The sequence below is a fragment of the Prionailurus bengalensis genome, chromosome B3 (assembly GCF_016509475.1).
Source record: "Prionailurus bengalensis isolate Pbe53 chromosome B3, Fcat_Pben_1.1_paternal_pri, whole genome shotgun sequence".
NCBI classification, from domain to species: Eukaryota; Metazoa; Chordata; class Mammalia; order Carnivora; family Felidae; genus Prionailurus; species Prionailurus bengalensis.
Genome location: NC_057355.1, coordinates 98283705 through 98300130, shown reverse-complemented (window position 1 = coordinate 98300130; position 16426 = coordinate 98283705). Strand labels below are relative to the sequence as shown.

At 40.4% G+C, this 16426-nt stretch overlaps 2 protein-coding genes across 3 annotated transcripts in view; one reads left to right on the top strand and one right to left on the bottom strand.

Annotated features, from left to right (window-relative positions):
- The window catches only part of NEMF (nuclear export mediator factor), a 57712-nt gene extending 54463 nt beyond the window's left edge, over positions 1 to 3249 (top strand). For both annotated transcript variants that reach the window (XM_043556090.1, XM_043556089.1), the window contains exons 30-33: positions 254 to 354; positions 448 to 491; positions 571 to 650; positions 926 to 3249. In XM_043556090.1, coding sequence (XP_043412025.1) covers positions 254 to 354; positions 448 to 491; positions 571 to 650; positions 926 to 1003 — 303 coding nt within the window. In that variant the 3' untranslated portion in view covers positions 1004 to 3249. The remainder of the gene's footprint in view (positions 1 to 253; positions 355 to 447; positions 492 to 570; positions 651 to 925) is intronic.
- Positions 2222 to 14583, bottom strand: KLHDC2 (kelch domain containing 2). Its single transcript, XM_043556091.1, has 13 exons — positions 14009 to 14583; positions 10888 to 10967; positions 8985 to 9102; positions 6868 to 6983; positions 6475 to 6556; positions 6225 to 6308; positions 5633 to 5713; positions 5499 to 5557; positions 4769 to 4878; positions 4315 to 4387; positions 2877 to 2964; positions 2718 to 2770; positions 2222 to 2531 (listed from the first exon to the last, which is right to left on the bottom strand). Exons 1-13 carry the CDS (start codon positions 14159 to 14161, stop codon positions 2408 to 2410), a joined length of 1221 nt encoding a protein of 406 aa, XP_043412026.1. The 5' UTR covers positions 14162 to 14583; the 3' UTR covers positions 2222 to 2407.
- Between the last annotated feature and the right edge of the window lie 1843 nt (positions 14584 to 16426).

Sequence of the window (16426 nt, the reverse complement as noted above, 5' to 3'; positions counted from 1 at the left end):
TTTTCCCTTGTATGTATTTACAAGTGCCATTTTGAAAATCATGTGAGAATTATGCTATGGAAAAAATTTTTAGTAAAGAATAGAAGTATAAATACCACTTGGTCTTAACACTGAAGGTCTATCGAGGGAAGGGTGGGGGAAAAAGATCTATCAGAAAAAGATAAAAATGATAAAAATATGACTTGAAATATTAGAGTTTTCCTTTTTCTAGGACTGGTATGCATTTTATAATTGTTTTTCTTTTCCCTTTTAGGAAAATCTCTTTGACTCTTTGACAGGGCAGCCACATCCTGAAGATGTATTACTATTTGCCATCCCAATTTGTGCCCCTTACTCCACCATGACAAACTATAAGTAAGTCGTCTTTAGTTTACTCAAAATAGCTGACATAATGGTTATGTTGTTTTGAAATTTCTATTTAGTAATACATGTAATTCCTTCTTAAAGATACAAAGTGAAACTTACTCCTGGAGTTCAGAAAAAGGGAAAAGGTATTTAAAATCTTTTTATGAATGATTTTGATCCCTTCTTCTCTGCACAGAAGTAGATTCTTCTATTTTCTATTTACAGCTGCAAAAACAGCCTTGAATAGTTTCATGCATTCCAAAGAAGCAACAGCAAGAGAAAAAGACTTATTTCGCAGTGTAAAGGTAAAGTATTCCTCCAGAAGTCTGGAGATGGGTGGTGCAATTAAAAATGTTAGCAGTTATACTTTTCTACTTTTGGTTCTTTATTTAATACATGCCAAGCTGCAGCTCTTGTTTTGGTAGAAAATGCTGTCTTACTAGAAGAAGTAAGATAAGATCATTTCAGTTGGAAATTTTGGAAATGCCTTTCTTTTGACAGCAGAGGGCACATAATTATCATAAAAGAAACATGACTACCATATAGCATGTGAAGATATTCAGCAATTCTCTTTTTATAGGACACGGATTTATCAAGAAATATTCCTGGCAAAGTCAAAGTGTCTGCACCCAATCTTCTGAATGTAAAAAGAAAATAGCTGAAATGAAACCCTAAAATATTTGAGAAGAGCCAATTTTATAGCCTTTTGGAAGTTCAGAGATGAAAACACACCATGTAACAAGACTTCCGCATTTAAAAATGAACTAAACATTGCCTTGCTATATTCGCCAAAAGGACTTACTGTTTTTTTTCCAGTTTTATAGAGAGAAAACGCGGATAGGATTTCCTAAAATATTTGTGGACAGTTAAATGCTAATTGTATACATCTGTAGTTATTCTCCTACGTTTTCTTAAAATTTGGGAGGTTAATACTAAGTTTTCATTTCATGTTGTACAGAAACTGGAGTGAAGTGGCTCAGTTGCTCGGACATTGACTTGGTCGTGTACAGTGTCAGAGCTCTGTTACAGGCCAATCACAGGTGGTTTTTCGTGTTCTGGTGCGGTGGTGGGGCTTGGGGGCAGTTAAACATTTAGGATTAAGTCTTGGAAGCCTTCTGCCGTTACCTGTACTTGTCAAAAAATATATTAGACCAGATTTAAAATAGACATAATTCAGCCTAAGAAATAACACCTAGAAAAAATGGTATTATTTCCATTCATTTATACAACTTCACTTTTCATCCTCACTTCTTCCTTGTAATCTCATTCAGTTTTGTACCATTTTATTTTCTACCTCTAGTAATTATCAGCATGTTACAGAGTATCTTAACCTAGGATATCATAAGTGCACTTTTAGGCTTACCACTAAAGACTCCTAACACAGCTTTCTTCTTCTGTCTCCTAACAAATGGAGAATAAAGTCCTACGTCATTTCCATTCTTTTATGAGCTAAAAAGCTGTCACTTTTTAAATGATGAGACGATGGCTACCTACAGTCAATATGACCATTTGCCCCAGCCCCTATACCAAAGCATTAAGGTCAAAGCACTAAATAGCTGTTGGTCCTTCCAGAATTTCTTTTACCAGCTTAGTCCTGTTGATAATGTTTTTCCATTTGAAATTAATGTAAAAAAAAAAACTTTGTAATTATACATATAGCCAGTGTTGTAAATACAACAGACTACTCTTGCTATTTAAATATATATATATATATATAAATTTAAAAAAATAACATCACCATTTTGATAGTGATAAGAATAATTAGTATGTTTCTATAGCTATATATCCTGAAGTTACCAAAAAGGAACTATAATAACCATTCCTTGGGGTAAAAAGCCAAGTATCATTTTCTTTTGCTTTAATAGAAGACAGTTACTGGTGTTAAATACATTTATTGTAAACTTTAGACACAAAAATAGGTTCTCTAGGCCATTCACATGCACATTAAAACCAAAAAGCTGCAAACTACAACAATGCATATAATTATACAAACGATGCCACTCTCTGATGTTTACAGAATTGCTGTCCATGCAAGGTGATCAGAGGCATTATCTATGAAGCCTTAAGATCCAGAAGTGTTGTTACTACCAAACCTCTGATTAACACTGTGAAGTAAGTGTTTTGGAAGGCAGTTCCACGAGTTGGCTAACATTTCTTTAAAGCAAATGACTGCTTCTAAGCTTAGCCTGAAAGTGGACAAGAGAAAAATAAATTTACTGTTTGAAGAACTACCAAAAAAACAAAAGCCCACTTTGTTTAAAGAACTAGTTTTATCAATGGAAACTTGTCATTGCCTTTAAATTATCTGTAAGCCTGGTTTTTCAAGAGCACGAATTTAAAATAATCTGTGTACCAAGTAAAAAGTTACTTACCTTACAAGAGATTTTGGTTGAACTGAAAATATAAGTATTTCATTACTGTGTGCCTGAAAAATAGAAAATGAAGAACATATTAAAAAGTAAGTACTCCACAAGTTTCAGAAATATGATGAAGTGTCCTTTAATACAGGGTAGTATACTTAATACACTTACAGCTCTGTGATGGACAAGGAGGTTATTGGCACATCCACCAAAAACAATGACTTCTCCTTCGTCACTGGCACAAGCTGTGTGCCATAATCTAATTTAAAACAAGAGTTTTAAGTTACCCAGACACCAAGTTGACAATTTACACTACGAACACAATGATGAAATAAAGACTAGAGATCTTCAGTAGAGACCAAAACCTAATGTTGAGCAGCAATTATCTTAAGTAGCAAAAGCTAGAAAAATCTATTAATGTCTGTTTTATCTGGATGTTACCATATCTGGTCCAGTCCTAACTTATGCAATGACGGGTTTGAACTGAATGATCTGTTCTCTAGGTCTTTGTTAGCAATAAAAATCTTATGGGAGATGTGTGCTACATGCCCTCTCAATCTTCTTCTTTTCATAGGCAGGGTCAGTTGACATTAAAGAAAAAACCTGAAGGATGCTGTGAATCTGCCTGACCTACTCAAAGTCTCAGGCCTGGTAATTATGTGGAAGAATTTTTCTGCCAGATGAAGCCTTTATGGCATAAGTGTACTTAAATTAGAGACTTGTGGGGAAATGCAGGCTGACCTACCTAAATATGCTTTGAGTACCAGTTGTGACTATATCATTTGCTTTGGCAGTTTTTGTAAGAATTCTTCTTGAGATTAACAAAAATAACTCTTCTTTTTGGGTGATTTGATTTAGTATTTGTTATACAGTGCTCCTACCAATCTAATAGAAAGTTCTGGATTTCCCCCCCATATACATTCTTCAAGGTTTTGAAATTCTCTCCAGTTTTTTTTTTTAAGTGACAAACCTAGAAGCAGTTCAATTCACTGGAGTAAAGACCTTGATTATAAATTTTAACTACATCAATTTTATGATAAAAACAGCAGAAGTCAACATCCAGCCCTGTTTTTCATGCACCATGACAGAAAAGAAAGCATTTAATACAAGGATAGCATTGGTTTTCTTTTCTTTCAAAAGGTTTGATGTTAGGGGCGCATGGGTGGCTCAGTCTGTTAAGCATCTGACTGTTGATATGGGCTCAGGTCACAATCTCACGGTTCCTGAGACTGGGTCCTGCATCTGCACACTGCCAGCACAGAGCCTGCTTGGAATTCTCTGTCCCTACCCCACTCATGCTCACACGTGTGCACTCTCTCTCTCTCAAACATTAAAAAAAAAAAAAAAAGGTAGGATGTTAAACCTTAGTGAATGCTAGGGTGTTTATCATAAGAATAGTGGATGTAATGCAGCCACAATTTCCTCAATCATTACCAGTCTTGTACATCTTTTTTAAGGTTTTAAGTAATCCCTATACCCAGCGTGGGACTCAGGGTTGTTTGAGATTAAGAGTCACATGCTCTACTGACTGGCAGCCAGGTGTCCCCAGTCTTGTACTGAATTGAAGTCCATAAAGATATACAAGAATTACTTTTTAAATACTTCATACCTTGGCTTTTCAGTATAGGGATGATTAAACTGTATCCATTCATTTTTACTGATGCAGTAAGTCCAAGCATCACCTGATTGAAGCGAAGAAAGAAGAGCCATGAAATACGTTATTTTGTCAATGAGACATTCATGTTTAAAGGGCACAGCTTTAGCAAGAAAGGTAATAAACTGTAAGTAGAAAGAGAAAGTAAATATCCTGGTTTTTCCGTGCAGTTAATCAAGTAAGCCCTTTGCATGTCACAACCCTTAGGTGGAGCTTTTAAGGGCTGCACTGGACAGAATAGATGGATGTTATAGTACAAAACAATTATATATTATAGGATCAAAAATAATAGCAAACCTCCAACCAACCCTATAGCCTTCTGATACATCTAAAATAGACTGAATTATTTTCTTCTATTTATATATTACATATGAATGATAATGATTTCTTATATTTTTAAAGGACTTACTTAGTGGCTGTTTATCAGTGGTAAATCCTCCAAAGAGAAAGAGATGATCTGAAGAAACTGGTGTTAGTGAATGCCAAGATCGGCCAACTGGGCATATGCCTTGTGGAATTCTGAAAATAATAGCTAAGTTACAATATCTGTGTTTAAAAGTAGCTACTGTTTAATATGGAAAAATATTTAAATTTTCTGTGAAAATTTATACAGAATATTTGACAGAAGAGACTTTAAATTTAAAAAGCTTCTTGGTATTTTTTTTTTAATTTTTTTAAATGTTTTATTTATTTCTGAGAGAGAGAGAGAGAGAGAGAGAGAGAACAAGTCGGGGAGGGGCAGAGAGCGAGGGAAACACAGAATCCAGGAAGCAGGCTCCAGGCTCCAAGCCGTCAACATAAAGCCTGACACGGGACTTGAACCCATGAACCATGAGATCATGACCTGAGCTGAAGTCACACGCTTAACCGACTGAGCCACCCAGGTGCCCCAAAAGCTTCTTGGTATTAATAGCTGCATGCTTGGTATTAACTATGTTTTTAGAAGGCAGAGTGAACTTTAGACCTTTTCAACAAACATTGAGCACATGTTGTGGAACAGGAAATCAAAAAATAAAATTCCTTATTTAAGGATCTAGACATCATGTTTATTTAAATTCAGTTATTTACCTGCTTAAATTTCTATGCTAACAGAATAAAAATATTAAAAAATTTTAGAAATTATCTAAAGTGATACATACAATTCATTCCACTCCCACGTATCCAGATTAAGACAGTGAAGATCATTCATTCTAGCATCCTGAAAAAGGATAATTAAGTAATTATCATTTTGAATGACTCATAAGCAAATCATTGAAACTGTTCACAAACTTACTCGATATCTGCCTCCAAACACAAAGCCTTTGTTTCCAACAGTTGCACAGGCATGGGCAGCACGAGGTGAAGGTGCTTTACCCTATAAAAGTCACAAAAGCAATTTTTTAAAATAAACACCAGTCTTCTCTGGAGGTGGGATGAGGGTATGCAAGACACTTGAGCTTTTAAGCTCAAGTGCAGATGTCTAGTCAACAGCAGTACTAACCCTGGGAGCTGTAATTTTAGATTTTGGAGATATATTACTGAATGCACTAGTTAATGGAATGCTTATTTTTTTTTTTTTTTTTTTAATAAAAAGGTAGCACATTATAAGACACCGTCAGAGGAAAAAGAAATCTAATTAACAGTCTACTGCCAGGTCATTTATTTAGTTATAAGCAATACCCCTTAACATGTATTAGATAGTAGATGCCAGGTCAGTCCACACATTCATTAAACTTTTCTGAGGTATGGACTTCGTGGAGAATAATGAAAGCAATGGATTTTCTCCAGAAAAACAAGAATGAACTGTCAATTTTACACCACCTCCCAATTCCCTTTCTCCTCTAGGTAGCCTTACTTTAATAATTCATTATTCTTCAGTAACTCACAGTAGTTATAGGCTGACTCCAGATAAATGTTTCAGTGTCTAAAATATGTACATGATCATTCCATCCTCTTGGGTGACTTGAATTCTACAGAAAATGAGTAAGAATCTGAGTTATTTTTCAAATAATATTTGTAAAATTACATATCCTTGTCTGGTTTATGAACAAGGCAAAATGAACAAGACTAGCAGACATAAGATGTATTATTTCAACATACTAAGTAGACCATATACAAATATGAAACTTCACTTACCCAAAAAGATGTTTCATCAAATTCAAAAGTTCCCAATACTTTATCTTCAGGTAAATATCCGTAACCTCCAAAAAATATTAACCTGTTTGATAAAAAACCAAGACACTAAAAATTCTAACATCCACAGGTTAGGAAGTTACAAGAAGTTTTTCTTTTGTCATGCTAGGAACTGAGAAGGCATGCTTGAGTATATGAAAATTCTTATTCATAGAATAATGCCTACTGTGCCTAATTATGTCTTAGGTGTTAAGTGCTTTGATGTATTAATTCACATAATCCTCATATGGGCCCTAGAAGTTATGTTCTAGGGTTACAGTGTTTATGGGCTATGGATACTTGAATGGCAAACCACTTTGCACATAAAAACCCAAACCTACGGGGCTGCTAACTCACTTGTTTTTATATACCCAGACACCAAGTTTATCCTTTGATGATGGAGGAATTCCTTGGCAATCAATTCTTTCCCACTGTAGTACTCTGTCTGTAGACCTTGAATCCAGCATGTAGAACTGTCAGAAGCAATGATTTCAGTTAGATTTGGTTATGCAAAAGAAACTCAACCTTGGCATTTAGTTTTGTTGTGATTTATGACTATAGGAATGTCATCTAATTCAGTACTTCTACAATTGTGACTACAGATTGTTACTGGTCCAAATATACATAAGGAACTTATACCAGAATATAGATTACCTAAGTTGCTAAGCACCCTGTTGAGCTCATTTTTTTATCCTAATAGCCACATTTTTTAAAAATATATGAAATTTATTGTCAAATTGGTTTCCATACAACACCCAGTGCTCGTCCCAACAGGTGCCCTCCTCAATACCCATCACCCACCCTCCCCTTCCTCCCACCCCCCATCAGCCCTCAGTTTGTTCTCAGTTTAACAGCCTCATTTTTTTGATGAAGGAACAGAAGTATATTGTGCCTTACATAGGCACTTTGAGTTATGCTAATCCAATTTATGGGTTTGAAGACGGTATCACCAGAAGAATTCAACTTAGCAATTTCACCTTCAAATTCAATTTAACAAACATGTCTTAAGCGCCTACTTAACTCTGGGAGCAAAGGATAAATTTTAAAAGATTAAGTACTGGTCTGTCTTTCCATGGTTTCACATCCAGATACTTGAAGAGACCTGGCCATTATATGTATATCTTTTTACTTCTAAGACTCCTAAGCTTCCTTTTGATCAGACTTAAAAATACTCAACTCTAGCCATTTCTGTCTACCCCTAAAGCCACGGCTTCTTTTTTTCCCCAAGCTGCTTCATGTGGTGTTAAGGTTCTTTTTCTCTTCCTTGCCCTAAAACACACACACCTCCACTACAGCCTGTAGCAGTGCCTCACAAAATCTTTTAGGCACAGAACCCTTACTTCACACAAAATCTTAAGCAAAAGCCTAACTGAAGTAGAGCTACAACTGTTAAGATGGAGGGGTAGGGGGGTGATCTGAAGCCTGCCTAACACCATGATGCTCCTCCCACAGGGGTCCCAAGGGATCTCAAAGAAATCCCTAGAGCTGCTAGGAATAGTCTGAAACTTTGTCAGCCATATGCTCCAGTCACACCAAACCACTTAGCATTTCCGTGAACAAAACATTTGCTTATATTTCTGCCTCCTGATACTTGCATCTTGGCTACCTCTCCCAGTTATGATTCTATTCAACCCTCTTGGTTAAAGACTTTACTTACTCTCTTCCTCCATCCTGCCAAACACAATGTCAAGGATTCTTTTTCAGATTTAACAATATTTACTGAGCTATTTTATGAGCCAGGCTCTATGTATCTTCTTATCATATGCTACTGGAACCATCTACTTATTATGTGTATCCCCTCTAGGATATGAGCACCTAGAGATGGGAACTGTATCATTCGTCTCTGTGTCTCCAATGTCTAACCAAGTGCTCAGTATATAAGGTGCTACGTTGCTAAATAAATTTATTAAGAGACTCCCTAAATCATATGCATCTTTCTCATTGATATTTGTGTCTTGCTGGCCTGAGAAAACAACTGTTAATCTTTTTCCTATTTGGAAAAAACACAAAGTCTGAACAACAGTACCTTATGGTACCATATTACGGGAATTTTAGTGTATAAAATTCTGTATTAATTTATCTTCACAGCCGAGTGGTGGTCTGTTCATTTTACCCTGCTCCTCATCATTGCATCTTGTTTTCATTTGGTTTGCTAATATTTATCTAACACCCCAGGGTTCTAAGAGAACCACAGCTGCAAAGAGCACAAAGAAAACCCACTCAGGAAATTACTGCAAACAAGTTATCAAAGTTGACTTTACAAAAGGCATAGAGAAATACGGACTGGTAGACAAAATACTAAAATGCACATTCATACCGTTATCAAGGACATGCATGTTTTAACCGGGACAGGAATAAGTATGGGCTAACCTTAGAAATCGGAGATTGTCTGAAAAAGAGTAAAAACCAACAGGGCCACCCAGGCACCCCATGTTTAGTTGAGCTCTTAAACCACAATCCTTAGAAACACTCACCTTATTCGTATTGCCTCTTGAATGGTGTCCTCCAAACAAGTAGAGCACCCTGTCCACACACACCGCACAGCTTCCTGACATAGAAGGAGGAACATCCCCTTCTGTGTTAATTTTTTTCCTGAGGGCAAAAAGACTGAATGTAAATGTTTCCCAAAAGAGAAGAAATGCAAAAGTTACTTGTTTTTCTTCTATCCCCACGATAAAGGGAAAAAATAAAATGGGCTGGCCGGCTAGATAGCGTCTGGGAGTCTCGTCTACATCTAAAATTAATTCAAAGAATGAGTTCCTTCCTCTTTGTTCACCCATTCCACAGGCTGCGCCAGCTGACCCCACACACAGGGACGGTGAGAAGCTCTGGAAGCCCAGGAGCACACCATTTTATGTTTCTCAAACTAACCTGCTCTTTATTGATATAACCATAAGTGGCTATTTTGTTTTTGGTTTTGAGTCACCCAGGTACCTAAAAGGAAAACATCCCACTCCTGACCGGTTAATTCCACAGTGTGTTTTATTTAGTCACCTTTTAGCCATTCAAATGAATCTGATTCAAACCTAATGTACTACTGCAGGCACGTGGGTAATACTTTCTCTAGGCCAGGCACTCCTGGGAGTGCTTTGCATGCTTTAAATCCTTCTGAATCTAAAAATGAATCTGAATCAAAAAGGCCTAAGATTCACAGTATTAATAGGACTGTTAAGGCCTTCTGCTCACTGTATCACTTTATGCTAAGCTTTAACTTTGGCAGGCTTAGTTTTACAAATTCGTTATGGGGCTCAATTTTTTAAAAATTCGTAGAATTCCCCTATTAAAGGAATACCATTATCAATTTCTCTCTTGAAAAAAAAAAAAAAAAACACAGATGAGCCAACAGCTCAGATCAACACTGATTTGCTATGTACAGAAATAATCCTGACTTAGTTTTAGTTGAACTTTTTAAGAAAATTTTTTCAACATTTATTTATTTTTGAGAGACAGAGGGCAAGTGGAGGAGGGGCAGAGAGACTGGAGACACAGAATCTGAAGCAGGCTTCAGGCTCCGAGCTGTCAGCACAGAGCCCAAAGTGGGACTCAAGCTCGCAAACATGAGATGGTGACCTGAGCCGAAGTGGGATGCTTAACCGACAGGGTCATCCAGGCGCCCCATTTTTAGTTGAACTCTTAAGATTCTGCCAAGAGCCTCTTTGAGGACCACTGTCACAAGACTGGCAAAAGAGCCTTTTCAGAATATCCCCCAGTTGTGTGGAAGGCAAATTTAACTTCTTTTTTTAAACAAAACACTATTTTAAAGAGATTTGTATAGAAACTTTAATGGCAGAGCTCATTAAAATAAAACACCACCTTTATTTCTAGCAGATACAATCTAGAAATTTTCTCATTTTCCACGTAACAGAAGACCTAACATCTTGAAAAAACATCATATGGAACTTTTATAATATTTTCATTCCAGGATTGGAAGCCTCTATCTACCTCTTTATTTTAGTATTACAATGATACTACTTAGAGCTCTGAATACAAGTTTCTTCGAAGGTCATAAAAGCACCAAGTAGGGGTGCCTGGGTGACTCAGTCGGTTAAGTATCTTGACTCTTGATTTCGGCTCAGGTTATGATCCCATGGTTCGTAGGTTCCAGGCCTGTGTCAGCACAGAGCCTGCTTGAGATTCTCTCTCTCTCTCTCTCTCAAAACAAATAAACTTAAAAAATAAAATCACCAACTAATTACTGAAGAGTTGCTAATGTATCTAAGCTTAGCAGCTGAACCAAACTAGTACAAGGTTGGTTTTAGAACATAGAGATAACTCTGCGTCTTCAAATAAAATAGTTTTGTTAGAATGGGCTTCACAGAGTTTTTATTTGCAACCTTACTTGAATTTTTTAGTCCCCCTCATAATATCCACAGTTACCATCTTCCAGTCTCCATGTTGTAGATCCATAGTTCTTCTCTAGGCAGATAAAAGTCATACAATCCTCTGACTTGATTACTCTAAGAAGAATAAAAAAAAAAAAAAATAGCAAATATAAAAAATAATTGGTATTCTAAAGAAGCACTACTGTATATTTTTTCATATCTACCTTGTTTGAGATAGTAATAAGAGTTATGAGATGTTAAATGGGTCTTAACAATACTATCAAATGGACAATCTTCCTTGCTCCAGGCCACATACTCAAAGTAATGCTTAATATAGATAACCCTTAATTCATGTTTTTGATGCAGCAGGTGCAATGATGCAGGAAGTTACAACATCTCTAGGAAATCTCTAGTGTCACTTTATGCTGAACAGACCATTCACCAGGTTTCAGCTGCATGACTTCAGGAGAGGTCAGTATGCCATGGTTTGCACACTAAAGACTGCTCTACCGTGTGAGTGCCTGACTCACACTAACACGTGTCATTTTCTGGCCATTTTTTACTCTCATCCATCCATTCTCTACCAAGAAACAGATGGCAGAATTGCCAGTGTGCAATTATTCAGTCAATGTGCAAAATTTTCTGTTCGTTGTTCTGCTCCATTTCCCTTCAGATAGTAATTCTTAACAGAATGAGTTTACCATATGCCAGAACTATATGAACACTATCAACGGATTACTTTCTTTAAAAAAAAAAAAAAAATTTTTTTTTTTAATGTTCATTTTTAAGAGAGAGAGCCAGAGCACAAGTGGGGCAGAGGGAGAGGGAGACACAATCCGAAGCAGGCTCCAGGCTCCAAACTGTCAGCACAGAGGCTGATGCGGGGCTCGAACTCAAGGACCGTGAGATCATGACCTGAGCTGAAGTCGGACGCTTAACAGACTGAACCACCCAGGTGCCCCAATGGATTACTTTCTTTAATCTTCATAACAACCCTAAAAAGTAGTTGAGATTACAAGAAAACAGGTTTTTTAGAGAGGTAAGTAATTTGCCCAAGATTACTTGGCAAGTAACTGTGGAATCAGCATTCTACCCTCCTTTCCCTGAATTGGCAACTTTAATCACTGCCTGACCTTCCTAGCCTTTGAACCTCCCCACTTTTTGAACAATGTCAACATACCGTGAACAATAGCAGTTCATGGAGAATGGGTGTCAGAGTCTAATAAGCTTGAGTACCATACAGAATTAGTGCACGTGGCCTTGTAGACATTTCTCTTTCTATTCCACCACTTAAGGCTGGAAGCATGAGAGCAGGCTCACCCGGAATAGCTCAACCTGGTCTGAAGAGGGAAAGGGACTACTGTGTGGGAAGCTAAGGTTTATTGCCCTCAAAAACAATATCCAAGGGCTTTTCAGAGTTCTAGCCAAAATACTGAGGACAGCCGGTTTTGGAACCACTCCACTTCACTGGTCATCACTGGTCATCCTGCCTAAATCCGAGACTTCTGGGCCCTCAAACACTCACCATCAGAAACCTTCGTTCCTGAGGTGCCTGGGTGGCTCAGTCTGTTAAGCATCCAACTTCGGCTCAGGTCATGATCTCACAGTTCATGGGTTCAAGTACCACATCCGGCTCTCTGCTGTCAGCACAGATCCTTCACAGACCACTTCGGGTCCTCTGCCCCCGCCCCCCTTCTCTGCACTTACCTTGATCTCTCTCAAAAACAAACATTAAAAAAAAAAAAATCGTCCTTCCTGACAACCCTCGCTCTCCCCACTCCCCAAAGAAAAGTCCTGTTCCTTCAATGCTGCTGATATTTACAAACAGAATTATGAATATGTAGTTTAGACCACAGTGTGATTGACTAACAGGTTAACTTTTCTCCAATGGATTGACATTTTAATAAGGGTCACTACATAACTGCCTCTTCCTCCTACCAAGTACCGTCCTCTAACCAGCTATTCACTGGCAGCTGAGGAAAGCATTACAGATTAATTAGGACTGGCAAAATAAAATTTTTAAAAAAATGCTTTTGTGGTTAAACTAAATTAGTCAGGACAGCTATAGTGGTTTATTCCATCTGTCTTTTTTGACAGTCATCTCAAAAGTGTTCAGTTATGACCAGGTCAACGTGCAAGAAGCTAAAACCTATTACCAGAGTCATAAAGTCAGTCATCAAGCACACAGGTGTAGTGGACCAGATCTCAAGCAAATGGGGGCAGGGAGATCAATGTTAAGACCAAAAGGGACTAAAAAGAGTTAACTTTTGGTAGGAATGTCTCAGAGCAACCCCAGCGAATGAAATGAGCCAGTGCTAGGATATGGATCGTTACTGAGAAGCTCTAATAGCAAAAGGGCAGGAGAACTAGAGAACAAAGTTTAAACAGGAGACACCTGGTAACAAGAAGCCAGTGGTAACAAGAAATGCAACTGGCTCTAAACATTGTTTATGAGCAGGGGTCAGAGAGCTGAACTTGGTAGTTACAATTGTTGCTATTGATTTTTTGGTTGCTGCTGGCGCCTTCTCCATTAGTTTTCTTAATAGGGGTTTCCTCTGAAAATTGTCAACTCTTTATCAGCTGAAAGCATAACAGCCCTGGAATGTTCAAACAGCAGGGGGATGGCCATCTGCACAGGTGTAGCTAGGCCTCCCGAACAGGCGGGAAGGTTGAATAAGGCCATCCCTGCGGCCTTCGGGAATTCTAGAGAGTTTTCCTACACCCCGATTACTGCCCAAGCGAGCAACGGTATCCGTGGGCCAAAGGACCCCAGCTGCAGAGAATGAAGTGCTCTAAGCGGGCCGACAAACGGTAAGAGTGACATCACACAACGTCACCTCTCTTACCTCCCACCCGCGCCCCACCTTTTAAAACATAACACGTATCGTAGTCGTGCGCCGCCCAACGTGCCCTCCCCCAAACAACGCTCCAACGTCCACAGCGCCCAGGGCCGCCGCGGGCCCCGTAAGCAGAGGGCTGGAGTGACAGCAGCCCAGGAGCGTCCGCGCGGATTAGCGGACCGGTGAGGAGAAGCCCGCTCGCAAGAAAATGCACCGATGGGCACAGTCGCGACGCGGGGAGGGGGGTCCGGGCGGCCGCTCTGCCCCCCCCACCCCTGCCGACCCGGACTCGGGGTCCAGCCGAGCGACGCCCGCCGCGGCCGGCCGCCCACTGACCTTGTAGCCGCCCCAGACGAACATGTGGCGCCCGTCGCCGACGGCTACGTGGCCGCTGCGCTCGGCGGGGCAGGCGAGCTCCATGGACTCATAGCTCTCGTAGGCTGGCCCTGGCAAGTCGTCCGCTCGCAGATCCTCGTTGCCATCAGCCATCTTGAGGCTGCACGTTTGTTCACCAACAATCCCCACACCCGCGCGGGGGAAAGAGACAAAAGAAAAGGCAGAAATGCACGGCGGCGACAGGCGAGCAGAAAGGGGCGGCGATAGGGACGGGGTTAAGGCCGCCCGCTGGCCGCCCGCGCCCTCTCAGCCCTCCTCGGGGAGGACAGCCCCTCCGCTGCCTGGGCTGCGCTGCGGGGGCGCGGGGCGGGGGCGCGGGGGCGCGGCGGCGGCGGCGGCGGGGCCCCGCCGGGAGCAGGGCGGAAAGGGGGTCCGCTTGGGGCCGGGACTAGAATCCAGGCAGCCCGCCCCGCCTCCAGCTCGCCACTCGCCGCCCGCCGCAGCCGGCCCTTGTTTACGCCGCGGCCAGAACCGCCCGTTCCGCTGACGCCTCCTACGGGGCTCCGGAAGCGCGGCGGGCGCTCAGCGCCCCCAGCGCCGGGTCCTCCCGCCACCGCCGCCGCCGCCGCCGCCCCCTCCCCCCCCCCCCCCCCCCCCCCCCCCCCCCCCCCCCCCCCCCCCCCCCCCCCCGCCGCGGCCGGCCTGGGCGCCGAGATGGTGTGTTGACTGAGCTCATACCACTCTCTGAGCCTCCTTTCGCTGCGGGCACTACAAAGATGGGAAGAATAGTAGCCGCCTTCTGGCAATTTTTTTTTTTTTTTTTTTTTTTACTGACAAATCTTCCTTGTGTGATTGAGGAATGTTCTCCAAGGGTTCACAGTCTGAAAAGGGATAGTGACATTGTGACATTGCTCAGTGAGTTAGCGGTCTCAGCTTCAAAAGAGAGTCAGTGCCCCGCGGGTGCGCGTGGGGCTCCCGACTTCGTGCCACCCCGACGGTGCCCGCACAGCGGTTCCAGGCACCTCTGCTCGCTGAGCTCTTCTGCTTCGGCAGAGATCTTACTTTCCAAGCCCAGTCTGGAAAATTGTGCTCAAAAAGTAGTTCAGAAACCATCATCGCCCAGTCCTTAAGGGAGGATGGCAAATTCTGTTCACACACACAGATACTGCTTTGTTACATTTTGATACATTTCAATTAGGTCAAGAAAAGAATTACTGCAATCTAAATTTAGTCACCTGTAAAATAGGGTTGTACCTGAATGCATCTTAAATCCCTAATGTAATGGTGCCACTTGCATGTGTTTGGTGAGAGGAGTGTGCTTTATTATCCTGTCTCTTCCCCATCTTCACGCTGCTACCACTGCTTGGAAGGGATACTTTGAACAATTAACACAGGCTTTCCTCACTCAGATTTTCATAGCCTGAAACTCCTTCCCTAGTGACTGCCACTATGTTTACAATTTATCAGAATTTCTGGGGTGGGTGAAAGCAGTGCTTAGGGGGGACACTTATAGCATTGAATGCGTATACAATATTTGACAAGAATAAAGAGGTAACATCAACCCTCCTAGTTTTCATCTTAGGAAACCAGAAAAAGAAGAGCAAGTTAAACCCAAATGGAAGAAAAAAAAATTTAAAGCTGTATCAATGAAATTGAAAACAAGAAATAGAGAAAACTAAAAGCTGGTTCTTTGAAAAGATCAATAACATCAGTAAGCCTCTAAGCCAGGCTCTGTAAGGAAAAAAACAGAGAAGATGTAAGTTACAAATATCAGAAGTGAAACAGGGGACAACACTACAGATCCCATGAACATTAAAGGAATAATAAAGAGATCTTATGAACAACTCTGCTCATATGTTTGATAACCCAGATGAAATGGACCAATTCCTTGAAAGACACAATCTGCCAAAACTCACGTAAGAAAAAAGCAGACATTCTGAATAAGCCTATATCTATTAAAGAAATAAAACCAGCGGTGCCTGGGTGGCTCAGTCTGTTAAGCGGCGGACTTTGACTCAGGTCATGATCTTGCATGGGTTCGGGAGGTATCTGTGCTGACAGCTCAGAGCCTGGAGCCTGCTTCAGATTCTGTGTCTCTTTCTCTCTCCCTGGCCCTCCCTGCTCATGCTGTTTCTGTCTCTCTAAAAAATTTTAAAGAAGTTGGATCAATAATAAATAACCTACCCAAACAGAAAACAACAGGCTCAGATGGGTTTACTGGTAAATTCTAACAAACATTTAAAGAAATATCAATATTCCATAATCTCTTTCATAAGATAGAGCAAAGAATACTTCCTCACTCATTCTGAGGCCAGCATTATCCTAATACCAAAACCAGACAAAGACATCACAAGAAAAGAAAATGACAGACCAATATTGTTCATGAACACAGATGCAAAAATCCTCACCAAAATATTA

Coding starts and splice junctions, on each gene's coding strand:
- KLHDC2 (XM_043556091.1), bottom strand. CDS start 14,161: ATGGCTGATGGCAACGAGGATCTGCGAGCGGACGACTTGCCAGGGCCA. Junction 6,557..6,867: donor GTCTGGGTATATAAAAACAA/GTGAGTTAGCAG, acceptor TTTATCAAACAG/GTTAATATTTTTTGGAGGTT. Junction 2,532..2,717: donor CAACCAAAATCTCTTGTAAG/GTAAGTAACTTT, acceptor GTCCACTTTCAG/GCTAAGCTTAGAAGCAGTCA.